At 56.2% G+C, this 15782-nt stretch overlaps 1 protein-coding gene across 1 annotated transcript in view; it reads left to right on the forward strand.

The window, feature by feature from the left end:
• Positions 1-15782, forward strand: part of MTA1 (metastasis associated 1) — a 52880-nt gene that overhangs the window by 24738 nt on the left and 12360 nt on the right. Inside the window, exons 4-8 of the mRNA XM_042781499.1 lie at positions 2728-2821; positions 6706-6756; positions 7220-7346; positions 7563-7626; positions 11194-11311. Coding sequence (XP_042637433.1) covers positions 2728-2821; positions 6706-6756; positions 7220-7346; positions 7563-7626; positions 11194-11311 — 454 coding nt within the window. The remainder of the gene's footprint in view (positions 1-2727; positions 2822-6705; positions 6757-7219; positions 7347-7562; positions 7627-11193; positions 11312-15782) is intronic.

Genomic DNA, 15782 nt, shown 5'->3' on the forward strand with positions numbered 1-15782 from the left:
GTCGGTGTTGTGTGCGGTTTCAGGGTCTACAGTGGACTGAGTGTTGTCGGTGTTGTGTGCGGTTTCCTGGTCTAGACTGGACTGAGTGTTGTCGGTGTTGTGCGTGGTTTCCTGGTTGTTCTGGTTACCTAGTGCCGCTCTGACAGGAATACACCATAAATGGGATGGCCTTAATAAACAGGTATTTATTCTTACAATTTGGAGGCTTTAAGTCCAAGTTCAAAGTGCCAAGCTCTAGAGGCTGGGTGAAAGGCCTTCCACCTTGGGGTCCAGCTCTGCCTCCTGCTCCTGGCCCACTGGAGCTAGAGGCATTTCTTCACTTAGACAGCTGTTGGCTGCTAAGGCTAAGAAGCCCCAAGGTTGACAAGTAAAAAGGCACAGTCCCGATGTTACCAATCCACACGGCAGGCCATTAACTTAGGTCCACGGTAAGTCCCAAGGTCGGCAGAGCATAGCAGGCTGCTGAGCAATGACACGGCTACATGCAGGGTCCGAGTGTGCCAAAGGCTAGAGACCATTCTCAAAGCTTCTCCTTATATACAGGAAGCAGACCACATACCCAAAGGCAGCTACTCAGCTGGTCCCAGTAAATTCCACCATGGAGTTGATTACCAGTCTCGTCATGGGGAATACTACATCCAGCTGCCCAGCCACTCAGCCAGGCCTAGCCAAGTTGACATACAAACATAACCATCACACCAGTCTAGACCAGAGTGAGTGTTGTTGGTGTTGTACACAGTTTCATGGTCTAGAATGGACTGAATGTTGTCAGTGTTTGTGTGTGGTTTCTTGGTCTACATTGGACTGAGTGTCGTTGGTGTTGTGTGCAGTTTTGTGGTCTAGACTGGAGTGAGTGTTGGTGGTGGTGTGTGCAGTTTCAGAGTCTAGACTGGAAGGAGTGTCGTTGGTGTTGTGCACGGTTTCCCAATCTACACTGGAGTGAGTGTCATGGGTGTTGTGTGCATTTTCACGGTCTACACTGGGGTGAGTGTCATGAGTGTTGTGTGCGGTTTCATGGTCTACACTGGAGTTAGGGTCGTTGGTGTTGTGCGTGATTTTATAGTCTATACTGGACTGAGTGTTGTGGGTGTCGTGTGCGGTTTCAAGGTCTACACTAGAGTGAGTGTTGTTATGTTGTGCATGGTTTCACAGTGTTTTCTGTGAATTTTTGAAGCAGCAAAGTTGACTGTGTTCTCTGGCTCGCAGTGGGCAAGGATCCTGAGTCCAGGTTTGTCTGAGCGAACTCCTGGCCTGAGGGAAGTGAGTGACTGAGAGCCAAATGCCTGAAAGGTGATTTTGTTCCTTTGCTGTACATGCTCGTGGCCTGAAGGACCACGGGATGGGTTCGAATCCTCGCACGAGGAATGAGAATGTTTTTAAAGCCACACTCGTCTGGGGGGAAGGAAAGCAGCCTTCTTTCTGAAGTGCCTCACCCAGTGGAGTCTCTGCACGCTTGGGAGCTCTCGTTCCCCTTCGGTCATTAGCCCTGGAGCCCTGAGCGTCAGGCACTCACGCACACAGCTGCAACAGCATCCACAGCATCTGCCCTGGTCCTGGAGAGTTGGCCTACACAGCTCAGGGACTGGATTTCTGTATTTGAAGCACGTGGGAGTTTAACTCCCAGTCACACCAAGGGGCTTTTCTGTTTTCTAAAGAAGTTTGATTGTGGTGAAATATATACATAACAGAGAATTTGCTGTTTTAACCCTCTCTTGGTACATAATTAAGTGACATTAATTGTGTCCCCCGGGCTGTGTACCCATCACCACCACCCCCGCAAACAACGAGTGGGCACACCCTTGCAGGATCCCCCAGCCCCTGGTGACCGCTTTATGAGTTTGCCTCTCCTGGCTATCCCAGCTCTGGCTTCATGCACTGTTGGTCTGGCTGTGCTGGCTCCCTTCCCTCAGCGTGATGTTTTCAAGGTTCAGCCGTGTGGTGGGTGCACCAGGACTCCTGCTCCTGTGGCAGCGTGGTGCTCCCTTGTGCGGATGGACCACGTCGTTCTTATCTACCGTCTGTACACGGACACTTGGGTGGGTTCCACCGTGTGGCTGCAGCGAACACTGGTGCACACTGATCTGTTAGAGTCTGGCTCGCAGTCTCTTAGGTACTTACTTGCTTTTCTGTTTTTTAATGAGATACGAACAGGAAGGATGCGCCACTCACCAGGCTTTGCTGGTTGAGAGAGGTGGCACATGGTGCTGCGTCCTCATGCCACAGGGACGGGGTCGCTGCTCAGCCTTCCCAGGCTAAAGGCTGAGCAAGGGTTCAGCTGAGCCCCGTGGTCTGCCCACCTCTCGATGTGCTCTGTCAGCGCCTTCTGGTCTGCTTGCAAGCTCAGCTGCAGAGTGAGGTCTGGGGGAGGAGCTGGGTTCTCCAGCGAGGCCGGAATGCTCAGCCCAGGTCCACCCTGGTCTAGTCGCGAGGCTATGACACTGCTGGACCTGCCCTGCTCCTTTGGGCCCCCCGGGCCTGGTTCTTGGTCACTGGTGGGCAGTGTGCTGAGGGGTGGTAAGTGAGGGGCTCAGATGCTGGCCAGCACACGGTTTGAGGGCTGCCAGGAGCCGGGCCTTCTCCACACTGGATCCTCTTCTCTGTGCCCCATGTTCTCAGGGTGCAGGTGGCCCTGCGTCACTGGGAGGTATGAGGGCGGTGGGTGTTCCCTTGGCAGAGGTGCCCTGTGGGACCCCCGCGTGTGCTCAGACGCTCACCTTGCTGTTGCAGACGGCCAATGGGAACGTGGAGGCCAAGGTGGTGTGTTTCTACAGACGCAGAGACATCTCGAGCACGCTCATCGCCCTGGCCGACAAGCACGCAAGTGAGTTCAGTCTGCCAGCCTGGGGTAGGGTGTGGCCTGTCCCTCTGGTGCTCTGGGGTGGGACCTCCAGACTCGGGCAGGGGTGCTGGCGGGTCTCCTGCGGCTGCCTCACCAGAAGGGCCCTTGTTATTGGCTGTTGCTCGCAGAGAGTACAGCCCCTCTTGCCCTGCTCCCAGCTCCCTGTGGCGTCAAGAGACCGACTTGGTGTGTTCTAAGCAGCTCTGCCTCCATCCCTCCAGACAGGAGCCCTCGACCTCTGGAGGGGTGGGGCCGCAGGTGGGGCTGCATCCCCCATGTACATGACTGAGACCCCGCAGGGTGGCCTATCAGCCTGGGCGTGCATCCACCCAAGCTTGGGGCCCTGGGGCTGGAGTCTGCAGTGATTGCCCTGTGGATAGAGTGGCTGCGTGGGCCCCGTGCGTTGCACACTGGCCGTGACTCTTCTCATCGTGGGTTAGCAGGCACCTGCCCTCAACCAGCCTTCCGGGTTGGTTAGTGCCAGCCTTGCCTGGGCCCCTGGAATGTGGGGGTCAGGCAGGAAGGCCCTGCACAATGGGGCCTGCAGACCTCCCTCCAACATCCGAGGTGGTGGTTCAGGGAGGTGTGGCCCTGTAGGCTGGGTGTTCCTGGGGCCAAGCGTGGGCCTTGTTCTCCCCCTCACCAAGTCAGGCCGTGCACCAGCCTCAGGTGCCCTGAAATGCACCCCTCAGCCCTGTACTGACAAGAAGCTTGTGCCCAGCTGGATAGAGGAGCTGAGAGCTCCTGGGAGTGGACACATGTGCTCTCAAGTCGAACCTGAGGGTGAGGGCATGGGTGTGGCTGGCCCAGAGGCCCTGGGTGGCCTCATGGGAGCTGGGACCCAGGTCCAGGCACCTTTTCTGCCCACCTGCTTTGTGGTGGAGCTTTTGGGTGGTATGCCTCATGGGCATCTCTTAACTGATATGTCCCCCAGTGCAGGGCTGCCTCTCCAGTGGCCTACAAGGGAGCTGCCCTTAGGCCCGGGAGATTCAGGGGTGAGATGCAGTGGCCCCGGATTGCTGCCCACAAACCTGTGCCCCAGCAAGCCCTGTATTCTCCAGGTCATCAGAAAAGAAGCTAGGGTCTCAGGTCCACACTCCATGTGGCTCTGAGGGGCAGGCCATGGCTAGAGCCCTGCGGAGTGGGCTGACATCTGGGCATCAGGAAGGGGCCCTGTCCGCTGTGGCCTGTGCCAGGATGCCGCTTGGGCCATGCTGTGGGGAGGCCCATGTAACAGACAGCTGCTGTGACAACTGGGCCTGCAGTAGAGGGCATGTAGCGGTTGCTGAATGGTCCTTCCCTTCTGTGTGTGGAGCAGGCCGGGTTCTCGGGCTGGGCAGCTGTGTCTGTGGGCCTGGAGGGGTCTGAGGGGTCCAGAGGCCAGGCAGGGTCTGGACCTGTGGTTGACCTGGGAGGCCGCACGCAGGATAGATGCTCCGGAGGGCTGCGTTGGCGCTGGGGGTTGGGGGAGAGCCCCACCTGATCCCTGGAAACCTGCTGTGGGAGGTCAGGCACGTCCCATGCCAAAGCCGAGCTGTAGGCTTGTGCCACATGTGTCTGTATATATGTGTGTGTACACAACTGTGTCATTTGTGTCAAATGTATGTCTGGTTGCATTTGTGTGTGTGTGCGCGCTGTGTGTCTCTGTATGTAGATGTCAAGTGCATGTGTATCTGTGTGCCTTTATGTATTTGTGTGTGTCTCTGTATCTGGGTGTGAGTTTGTGCATGTGTGTGTCTGTATCTGGGTGTCTGTGTGTGTCTGGTATCTGTGTGTGTTTATGGGTGTCTCTGTTCGAGTGTGTGTCTGTATCTGGGTGTGTGTTTATGTGTGTTTGTGTCTGGGTGTGTGTATGTGGGGGTGTGTGTATGTCTGGAGCTGTGTGTGTGTTTATGTGTGTCTCTGGGTATGTCTCTGTATCTGGGTGTGTTTATGTGTATGTGTGTGTCTCTGGGTGTATGTGTGTGTGGGTGTGTTTTTATGTGTCTCTATTTGAGTGTGTGTATGTCTCTATCTGGTTGTGTGTTTATGTGCGTTTGTGTCTCTGGGTGTGTGTGCCTATGTGGGGGTGTATTTGTGTGTGTGTGTCTCTGTAGCTGGATGTGTTTGTGTGTGTATGTCTCTGCAACTGGGTGTATGTTTATGTGTGTCTATCTGAGTATGTTTATGTGTGTGTCTGTAGCTGTGTGTCTGTGTGTCTCACTATATGTCTGTATGCCTGTGTGTCTCTATCTGAGTGTGTGTTTATATGTGTAACCCTGCATGTATGTGTCTCTGTATCTGGGTGTGTATTTGTGTGTCTGTGTGTATCTGGATGTATGTTTATGTGTATGTATCTCTCTGTATCTGAGTGTGTGTTTATATGTGTATCCCTGCATGTATGTGTCTCTGTATCTGGGTGTGTGTTTATGTGTGTGTCTGTCTGTATCTGGGTGTCTGGTCGTGTGTGTGTGTGTCTCTATCTGTGTGTATGTGTGTATCTCTGTGTGTATCTGTATCGGGATGTGCATCTGTGTCTGTCTGTATCTCTAAATCTGTGTGTGTGTGTGTGTGTCTCAGTGTTTATCTGTATGCCTGTGTGTGTCTGGGTGTTTATGTCTTTCTCTATGTGTGTGTGTCTATGTGTGTCTCTGTATCTGTATGTTTTTCTGTATCTGGTTGTATGTTTATGGGTGTATGTGTGTCTGTTCGTGTCTCTGTATCTGGGTGTATGTCTGTCTGTATGTTTTAAACATACACCGACTAATGTGGGTGGGGCCAGCTGGGTGGTGGGTGTGGCACAGGGCCCACTGCACATCAGCTCAGAGCGCAGGTTGGGTGCAGTGGGGGTGCCCTGGTTGGGGCTGGCGGTGTGGTGGGAGGGCTGGGGGACCTGCCTGGCTGGCGTCCCTTGGAGAAGCAGCCAGGAGATGCTGGCCGTGGGCCTCGGGGGGTAGGAGGCAGGCTCCTGGGAGACTCAGGCAGTGCTGACGGCACGGGGATGCTGGCTGAGGGATCAAGGGCTGAGGGGGGCAGCCTGGGGTAAGGCCACATCTGGGGTCTTTGCTGGGGCAGAGCCAGCTCTCCTGGGGTAGGACCTGGTCCTCCTTGGAGCCGGGTGCTGGGTCCCCAGAGATGTCCTGCCTGTTGTGGCCTGGCTTAATTCCCAGGATCAGACTTGGGACCATAAGCAGTCGTGAGGAGAAGCAATTGCACCTACCTGAACCCCGTCCGTCCCTTGCCAGGAGGGTCTCAGCCCCCCGTCCCTTGCCAGGAGGGTCTCAGCCCCCTCATTTGTGATGGATGGAGGATGGGGGCAGAGTGCCTGGGGGGGACCCTAAGACGAGTCACCCAGCAGGGCTGCCCTGAGCAGACGAGGGGCCTTCCTGTCATGAGCTTGCCTGCCTCAGCCATCCTCTGACACCCACCAGGGTGGACGTGGAGCCAGCACTTCCCACAGCAGCCACAGGGGGTCAGCAGAGGGGCATTCAGGATGCTGTTCCCAAGCCAAGAGGGCAGAGTTGGGGCGCACACTTGGGTAGCTGGACCTGGGGGACCCAACAGCCGCTCCTGAGAGCCAGCACAGTGGGGGGGCTTGCCCCAACCATGCTCTGAGCCTCTCCCTGGTGTCCTGACCCACCTGACACCCAGTAGGCTCATGCCTCCACCCTTCAGAGCCTCTTCCTGTCACCATGATCTCTGACCCTCGGGGAGCCGCTGCAAGGCTCTGTGCCTCGGCTAGGGGCAAGGGCACCCAGGTGGGCTGTCCCAGGCCCAAGATCTTCCTCCAGGAGCTGCCCTGCACCCCACATGCCCTTGGCCCAGTCTCTGGCAGGTTGCCTGGCACACTGTTCTGACTTCCGCCCCTGTGTGTTTGTGTTACCCAGCCTTGTCAGTGTGCTATAAAACCGGACCTGGGTCAGAAAATGAGGAGGAAGGTAAGTGCCTCAGTGCCCTGGAGGTGCTGGGGACAGAGACAGGCCGTGGCTGCATACTGACCCCTGTAGGCCCACGAGGGGCCACGGCCCCTCCTTGGCTGAGCAGCCAGGCGTCCCATGGGCCAGCCCTGTAGGACTGTGAGGGGAGCTGTACATGGGCAGGTGTGTGTGCTGGGCGCCCAGCTGCAGGGCTTCCCAGTGGGCTCTGGGGTTGTGTGGCCCCTGGGACTGGGGTGGGACCTCAGACAGAGAGGCGTCCATGGGCCGGGTGTGTGGTAATGGTCAGTCCTCTTCTTCCTTTTTTCCTGCTTCTCCCACTCTGTCCTCTTTGTTCCCTCTTTGTCCCCCACTGTCTGGGGTGGGGGCAGGCTTTGGGGCAGCCTGGGTGCCGAGCATCCACTGGGGGTAGGACTGGCATGGGGCCTGGGCATCCCCAGGACGTGTCGGCGGCCTGTGTCCTCAGGGGACATGGAGGAGGAGATGGAGAACCCGGAGGTGGTAGATCTGCCCGAGAAGCTCAAGCACCAGCTGCGGCACCGGGAGCTGTTCCTGTCACGGCAGCTGGAGTCCCTGCCTGCCACCCACATCAGGTGGGGCTGCGGGCCACCGCCCTGACGCCCCTGTCTCCTCTCTGTGTCTGTGTGTATCTGTCTGGTGCTTTGGGCCACCCAGGGGCGCAGGGACCCTGGCCACCACCCCTGATGCCCGCCTGTCTCTTCTCTGAATCTATATGTGTGTCTGTGTGTACCTGTCTAATGCTGTGGGCCACCCAGGGCCACCACCCGACGCCCACCTGTCTCTTCCAGGGGCAAGTGCAGCGTCACACTTCTCAATGAGACTGAGTCACTCAAGTCCTACCTGGAACGGGAGGTGAGGCCCATGGAGTTCCTGCAGCCCAGGCTCAGCTTCCCCCTGAGCAAGATTGACCTGCAGGGCAGGAACCACAGTCACGTGGTCACTGTCCTTGGTCAGCATCCTGCCTGCTCTCTGCATCCCTGTCCCCTGCAGTGGCATCTGTCTCCTTCCAGCATAACTGACCTGGGCATGTCTACCCCCTCACCCCAGGAGGGCCTGCACATCCGGCAGGGATACTGCGCATGGCGTCCTGTGGGTGGAACATGATTGGGCAGGGATCCTCCTGGGGACGCAGCCAGCACCACTCTCTGGTGTAGAGCGGGCTGTCTTTGAGGGCAGTGAGTGACAAATTCAGAGTCAACACATGTCTGCTGGGAGCTGGGACCCCTTATGGTCTCACAGTGGCCAAGGAGGTAGGGTGCTATTTCCTTTTCAGATGGGTGGCCATGGTGCCCACACCCAATGGTATCAACCCAGAACTTGTGTCCAGGGGGTGAGGCGTTGTGGTGGTGATGACAAGACTTTTGGAGATTGAGCTGGGCACTCGGGGCCGTCAAGCCAAACACTGTCCCCAGTGAGCATGTGGACAGGCAGCCACCTCAGCTGCACTAGTGGGGTCTTCAAGAGGCGTTTCCTGCCACCTCCAAGCCTTGGGGACTCAGTGGACACAGGCCAGCAGTGGGCTCAGCACATAGCACAGCCATGACACAGGCACCTAACCTGGGTGTCTGGCTCAGATGCTCCACCATCACAGGGGCAGCGAGACTCAGCCCTGCTGGCTCCTGCTGGCCTTGAGGACCTGGGGCACTGTCCCAGCATGGCTGCGAGCCTTGGCGCCATGGCTCCGTGGGGGTGCTGTTCTGTCCACTGGGGGGTATTAGTCCTTCCACATGTTGTGACCGCCAGAAACCCCTCCAACATCCCCACATGTCCCCAGGGTGCAGGGTGTCGCTGCTGAGGCCACTGCCTTGAGGATCTGGAGAAACAGCTACTAGTGAGCTTAGGATGCCAGGGCCAGGTGGGGTCTCAGAGCTGGAGTCCCTTGGTTACTTACTGGGATGTGGGGTGGTTTCAGAAAACACCGGGTTGGCAAAGAGGCTTTTGTGTCTTCCATCGCCTGGGGAATATGTGCCCGCAGCTGGGGCCTCGGTGTAGTGCGGCGCTCTGCTCACCCTGCGGGCGCTTTGTGGCCCAAGATCCCTGCCTCCTCTCCAGGCTACTCCAGAAGATGCTCCTTTCTGTGCATGTCCCCAAGGAGCCACTGGCGTCCTCTCTCTGGGGCTCTGCGAGAAAGGATGCTCACTTTGGGGGAGCTTCTGGCCATATGTCACTCTACATCCTGGGGACCTCCATGAACCCTGCTTGGCCCTGCAGCCTCACAGCCTCATGTTCCCTTCATGACTTTTCATATGGGGTTCTGACTGCCTTCTGGTGTCCAACTCCAAGTGAGACTTGTGGCTCTGTAGTGGGGAGGGGCTACCATAGTCCCCAACTCACACAGAGCCTAACTCATTGTAAGTGTCAGTAGGACATGCATGGTGGACAGATGGACGGTGGGTGGGTGGGTGACTGTGTGGTTGATGACATGGTAGATGGATGATGATTGGATGAATGAGTGGGTAAGTGAGTGGATGGTGGGTGAGTGGATGGTGAGTGACTGGCTAGAAGGTGGATGGGCGGGTGGGTGGTTGACAGATGATTGGGTGAATGAGTAGGTGGGAGTAGATGGTGGATGACGGGTGGGAAGTCAGACAGTGAGCAGGCACTAATGGTCCAGTGGTGCTGTGGGCCCAGAACCCTAACTCGGGAGTTAGGAGAAGCTTCCATGAAGAGATAGTGTCTGCAGTAGTCCTGAAAAATAACTCAGCCAGCAAGGGCTGGGGGGGGGGTGTCTAGGCAGAGTTTATGCCAAGAGTTTGGCATGCTTAGGGAAGGGCTCCAAAGACCTCTCTGGCTGCCAGGAGCACAGAGTAAAAAGAGCTGTACGTGGCCAACTTCACAAGAAGTCGGAGCCAGACAGCTTGTCCAGGTGAGAGCAGAGGCTGGAGAATGAGAGGTCCTGCTCGTGTTTCAGAAAGCTCCTTAGTGAAGGAGCCTCTGAGGAAGTTCTGGGCAGCCGTGAAGGCGGTGGTGCAGAAACGTGTCTGAGACACACAAAGACACTCGTGAGCAGAAGAGCAAACGTGGCATGACCCACTTTGTAGGAAGCCTGCCTGTGCTGTACACATACGTACATGTATGCCGGGATCCTGTCTTCCTGGGGGCGAGGGTCCAGGTGTCCTCTGATTCCTGCTGTTCACTTGTCTGTTTAGGAAGTGACTAATGATTAAGTGATGAAAAACCCTAAGCTGCTGTTTGGGGCTCCTGGGTGCCCTGAAGCCTTCCCACTGCCTGATTCAGCCTTTTCCAGTGAGCTGGTAAATGGTCTGTAGTGTGTAATCTAAAGAGACTTGGGATGGGACATACCTCTCAGGCCTGCCCACTGTCCTCAGCTCACACCTCAGAACCTCGCAGGTGAAGTTCTAACAGAGACAGGCTCAAAGTAAAGCAAAAGAAGCCGAGTCGGCAGAAACGGCAGCAGGCTCAGACCCAGCAAGACCATGGCTTGTGGGATAGAAAATAGTACGTGTCTCATAAGCATTAAGACGTGAAGGAGGGACCTGGAGGTTCGACGCAGGCCTAGGGTGACCGCTGCCTGGCAGCCAAGGGCCAGTAGCCAAGAGCAGGCCTCGTGAGAAGCACACGTCCCATCGGGGAGGTGCTGGTACCAGTCAGCTCCAGCCAGCACCTGATGGACGTGACCTTTTACAGGGAGCCCCTAAAGAACAGGCATCAAGTAGATCGCTTTCAGAAGGGCAGAGGGGCAGACAATCAGGAAAGGACCAGCCAGGCAGCAGGTAGCAATGTGCAGGCGCTTGGTGGAAGCCTCTGATGTCGGCAGCGGGTGTAAAAAGGTGCGTCCGTAACACGCCCACTGCAGGTGTAAACGGTGGGAATGCCGGTTGAAGACGTGGCCAGTGTCTTAAATGATGGGAACCAGCTCCATGTTCCCAAGGAACACAGCCCTGGGGCTTGATGGCTGGAAGAGGCGCATGGCTGACAGCCGGAGGATGGTGGCGGCCATGGGAAACACTGCCCGCCACTGCTGTTTTTCCAGCATGGTTCCTGTAGTGACCGCCCCAGGGCCTGTCTAGACCTGTTAGCTCATCCCTGGCGGTTGCAGTTGCTTTGGTTAAATTTTCAGTGTTGCTGCTGACAGTGGTGTGGGATGGTGTTGTCCTGCTTGCGCACCGCGCCCCCCCCCCCCCCCCCCCCGTCTTCTGCAGCAGCCCTTTCTGGAGCCCTTCCCGTTTCTCCTTGGTGTTCTTTCACACTGACATCCACTGGGACAGTAGGCTGGTTCCCTCTTCACCCCTCCCACGGCCATCCCTATGGGCTTTGTTTCGAGGGTATGGGGAACTTGTTGGCCCACCCATGTTCCCAGGCTCCTGGGTGTGTCCTGGGGCCGTGCCCTGGCACTGGGCGAGGACACTGCTGTACTCAACAGCACCTGCTGACCCGCTGTGTCTTGGTGTTTTCCAGGATTTCTTCTTCTATTCTCTAGTCTACGATCCACAGCAGAAGACCCTGTTGGCCGATAAGGGGGAGATCCGTGTGGGGAACCGGTACCAGGCTGACATCACTGACTTGCTGAAGGAAGGTACAGGGGTCAGCCAATCACAGCATGTGCTGTGGGGTTCAGGAGCAATGGGTGCTGGCCACCTCTCATTGAGCTTTGTCTGAGTGGGGGGCGGTCCTAGTGGTGCCTCCCTGAGATGGTACCCCCAGCGTGTGGGGTTTAGATTCCTCTTGGCTGCTATTTCCCGTTACACTTCCAAAGCTCTTTCTCTCCAGAAAACCTCCTTCCTGTGAAGGATTTGCAGGCATTTTGCTGACTCTGCCTGCAGAGGGCCCTGTGTGCAGAGACTTTCCCATGTGGCTGAGAGGGTGGGAGCCTGGGCACAGTCATGGGACAGGGCAGGGGTAGCTGTGGACACTGCTGTGTGGACAGAGACCAGTGTGGATGCTCCCAGGCTGGCCCTGAGGCATCACGGAGGCTGCTGGTCTTCCCTCCTCCTCTTGATCAGATCGATCCCAGCCCTGGTGAGTGGAGGGTGGGGCTCACTTCACCCGCTTCTTCCTTGGGAGCAGTGTTGATTGCTCCTGGAGGTTAGTGACAAGTTGGGGTCAGAGAGCAAGAAAGAGCTTGATGGCTGCCTTACCAGCCTCCTAGACAAACATCAGGACCACAAGTCCCTGGGGGGGGGCGGGGCAGGGCAGGACCCCAGAGCCTGAGTCCGTTCTGGCCTCAGAGCCCTGGCTCCCCCTCATCTCCTAACGTGGCAGTCCTTCCTTCCTTCCTCCCCTGAAACCTGTCCTCTTGCACTGGTACCTGGTGCATGCCTCACGAGGAGTGCTTTAGGGGCTCCTGGAATGTAAGTAGATGACAGTGCTGAACATAAGCCTCGCAGGCTGTCAGCATCCAGGACTGAGGGGCAGGAAGCAGCTCTCCCCAGGGCCCTCTCCTTGCCCACCCCTCTGTGAACTGGGGGAGTGTTGGGGTTGTCACAACTGAGAAGCAGGATGGAGCCCAGGTAGCCGCAGCCTGGGTCTCCTTGTGAGGGAGGCACTGGGAGGCACCTGAGGCCAGCTCTGAGCTGTGAGGTGCCCTAGGCCAGTCTGGTGGAGGCTGTGACGCACACAGCCCACTGGTCATCAGAGCCCATGCCAGGGCCAGGGCCAGGACTGTTGGTCCAAGAGTGGAGCTTTCTCATTCTGGACGAAGGATGGGCCTTGGGACATTGGAGGGGATGCAGGAGCAAGGCAGGGGGCCACCTCTGGGCTTTAGAACTACCCACAGGGTTTTCAGGGCAGTCAGTCTTCACAGAAGCAAAACACAAACCAGACCCACTGCCAGTGAGTCGATTCCTACTGTCAGTGACCCTATAAGACTGAGTCGAGCTTCCCCCATAGGGTTTCCAAGCCTTTGACTTTGACAGAAGCAGATGGCCTCATCTTTCTCTCACAGGGTGGCTGGTGGATTCAAACCACTGACCTTTTGTTTGGCATTTGAATTCTTGACCACTGTACCCCAGAGTGTCTATGTCTGCCTATCTGTCTGTCTGTTTATATCTGTCTATCTAGGTAGGTAGATAGATATACACATACACATGTATTTCTGACGTCCATTTTGGTCTTTTCTTCCTTTCCTGTCTTTTTCATGACCTTTTGCTTTCTTGCTTTCTTCATGGATGATGTCATCCCACAACTCATCTGGTCTTTGGTCATTGGTGTCCAGTTCTTCCGGTGGTCTCTAAACTAAGGTGGAATGTAGTTAAGGTTGTGTTTTGGCTGCTATGGACTTGTTCTTATTTCCTTTAGCTTTAGCTTGCATATGAGCAATTAATGGTTTGTTGCACTGTCAACCCCTGGAAAGGAAGAAAAGACCAAAATGGACATCAGAAGAGACTCTGAAACTTGTTCTTGAACGGAGAGTAGCTTAAGCAAGTGGAAGAAATGACAAGATAAAAGAGCTAAACAGAAGATTTCAAAGGGCAGCTCAAGAGGAGAGTGAAGTAGTGTACTGACATGTGCAAAGACCTGGAGTTGGAAAATCAGAAAGGAAGAACACGCTTGGTATTTCTCAGGCTGAAAGAACTGAAGAAACAATTCAAGCCTTGAGTTGCAATACTGAAGGATCTGGTGGCGTAGTGTCTAAGGCATTTGCTCAACAGAAGGCTTGGTGGTTCAAGCCTTGAATTGGCATAATGCCTAAGGCACTTGACTGCTAATCAGAAGGCTGGCGGTTCAAACCCACTAGCTACTCCTCGGAAGGAAGGTTGGGCAATCTACTTCCGTAGTGATACTGCCTCAGCAACCCAAGGAGGGGTCACTATGAGTTGGGTCTGACTTGATGGCACATAACAACAACAACAGGCAAAATATTGAATGACGCAGGAAGCATCAGAAGAAGATGGAAGGAATATACAGAGTCACTGTACAAAAAGGAATTGGTTGACATTCATCCATTTCATGAGGTGGCATATGATCAAGAACCAGTGGTACTGAAGGAAGAGGCTCCTTCAGGCTGTGCTGCAGGAACTGGCTAAAAACAGGGCTCCAGACATTGACCAGATACCCATTGAGATGTTTCAGCAAACGACTGCAACACTAGAGGCACTCACTCATTCCTGCTGAGAAATTTGGGAAACAGCTACCTCTCCAACTACCTGGAAGAGATCCATACTTGTGCCTGCAGAAAGGGTGTGATGGCAGTATCCTCTGACCTCCTCTGACTTTGCAAGGGGAAAGGGGACCCAGAACAACACCAACAGCCCAGACTGATTCCTGGAGGGTGGAGGTCAGACATGCTACCACCCTCCAGGCTTTTTGTTAATTCTGGCACCAGCCATCCCTCCCACGGCACTCTCAGCTTCTCTGCTGGGTTCAGTAATTCATTGCAGTGGCCACATACAACTCACAGACCATACTTAGGAGTATGGGGTTCGGAAAGTAACAGGTTAAAATTCACGTTCAGGAACGCTCAGGATATGCTTCTCTGCTCAGGGAAGTTGCTTCTCAGCTGTGCCCAGGCACACCTCTCTAGTTTGGGATCCTCCCCTGCTTAGCCAGTGACACTGAGCTCTTTCAGCTTTGCCTGTAGGTACCCAAAGAGGCACCACACTGCCAGCAAGCCTCCTGCCCAAGGCACTCTGCTTCCTTGCTCCATGTACTAGGAAGCCCTCTGCTCTGTCTCACATCAGTCTCTTGGTTCTGCTGCTTCTGCCTCTGCTGCTGCCGTCCCTCTGTGGTCATCTCGGCACAGGGATCTCAGGTCCAAAGACATGTCCTGCCAGGCTCTTCTCTCTTCAGGGCAGAGAGGTCCCCCTTTCTGCCTCTGGAAGGGCTCATTTTAAGCTGTTGAAGTAGTAACATTCCTGTGATGGTCAAGGCTGTGTGTCAGCATGGCTGGACCATGTTCCTCAGTGGTTTAAGTGGTTAGGGTGTGGTCACCTCCATGAGGAGAGGCACTGTGAGCAGCCAATCAGCTGAGAGGGTGTTCCCTTGGGGTGTGGCCTGCTGCCGATACTTGCGTGGACTGACGTCCTGGGGACACTAGCTTTCTGCCGGATCTGGATCCTGCACTTGACTCATCATCTCCGGTTCCTGGACTTGAACCAGTGGCCCACCGTGTTGCCTGCTGGTCTTGGGATTGTTGTCATTTTGTCTGATAGTCTTGGCCTCCAGCTTCCCAGGAGTGCGGCATGTCCTCCACCCCAGTCAGTCAGTTCGATGCACGGGGCTGAGGGGGTTAGCAGCTATGGTGTTCCCCTCCCACCTTTAAGGGCTGATCACTGAGGGCTGACTGCAGAGCTGGGCCTAGGTGCCGGCTGAGGGAAGGAGGCTGGCCAGAGAGACTCAGCCTGGGGCAAATGCTGGTGAGGCCAGAGAGTGCAGGACCCTCAGACCCTCCTTGTTCTCAGCCCCCCACAGAATTCCCCTCCCACCTCACCCTCCGCACCCCGTCATGCTCAGCCCCCCGTCTCTCTCAGCGCCTCTTGCCCCCAGCACCCCCTTGTGCTCAGCACCCCATCTCTCAGGCCCTTTGTGCTCAGCCTGTCTCTCTCAGCCCCCCTTGCCCCCAGCACCCTGCCATGTTCAGCCCCCCATCTCTCTCAGCCCCCCTCATCCCCAGCACCCCCTCGTGCTCAGCCCATCTCTCAGCCCCCCTCATCCCCAGTACCCCCTCGTGCTCAGCACCCTATCTCTCTCAGCACCCCCTTGTGCTCAGCACCCCCTCGTGCTCAGCCCATCTCTCTCAGCCCCTTGCCCCCAGCACCCCTTCGTGCTCAGCACCCCATCTCTCTCAGCCCCCCTCATCCCCAGTACCCCCTCGTGCTCAGCACCCTATCTCTCTCAGCACCCCCTTGTGCTCAGCACCCCCTCGTGCTCAGCACCCCATCTCTCTCAGCCCCTCATCCCCAGCACCCTTTGTGCTCAGCCCCCCCACCTCTCTCAGCCCCTTGCCCCCAGCACCCCCTCGTGCTCCCCTTTTGCTCCATGTTCCAGGGCCTGGAGGGCATGAGCCAGGGGAATGGACGGTCCGAGGAGGCACAGGATCTGCCTGTCAC

This window comes from Orycteropus afer, unplaced genomic scaffold (assembly GCF_000298275.1).
Source record: "Orycteropus afer afer isolate SDZICR_OR568_19922 unplaced genomic scaffold, OryAfe1.0 scaffold00128, whole genome shotgun sequence".
NCBI lineage: Eukaryota > Metazoa > Chordata > Mammalia > Tubulidentata > Orycteropodidae > Orycteropus > Orycteropus afer.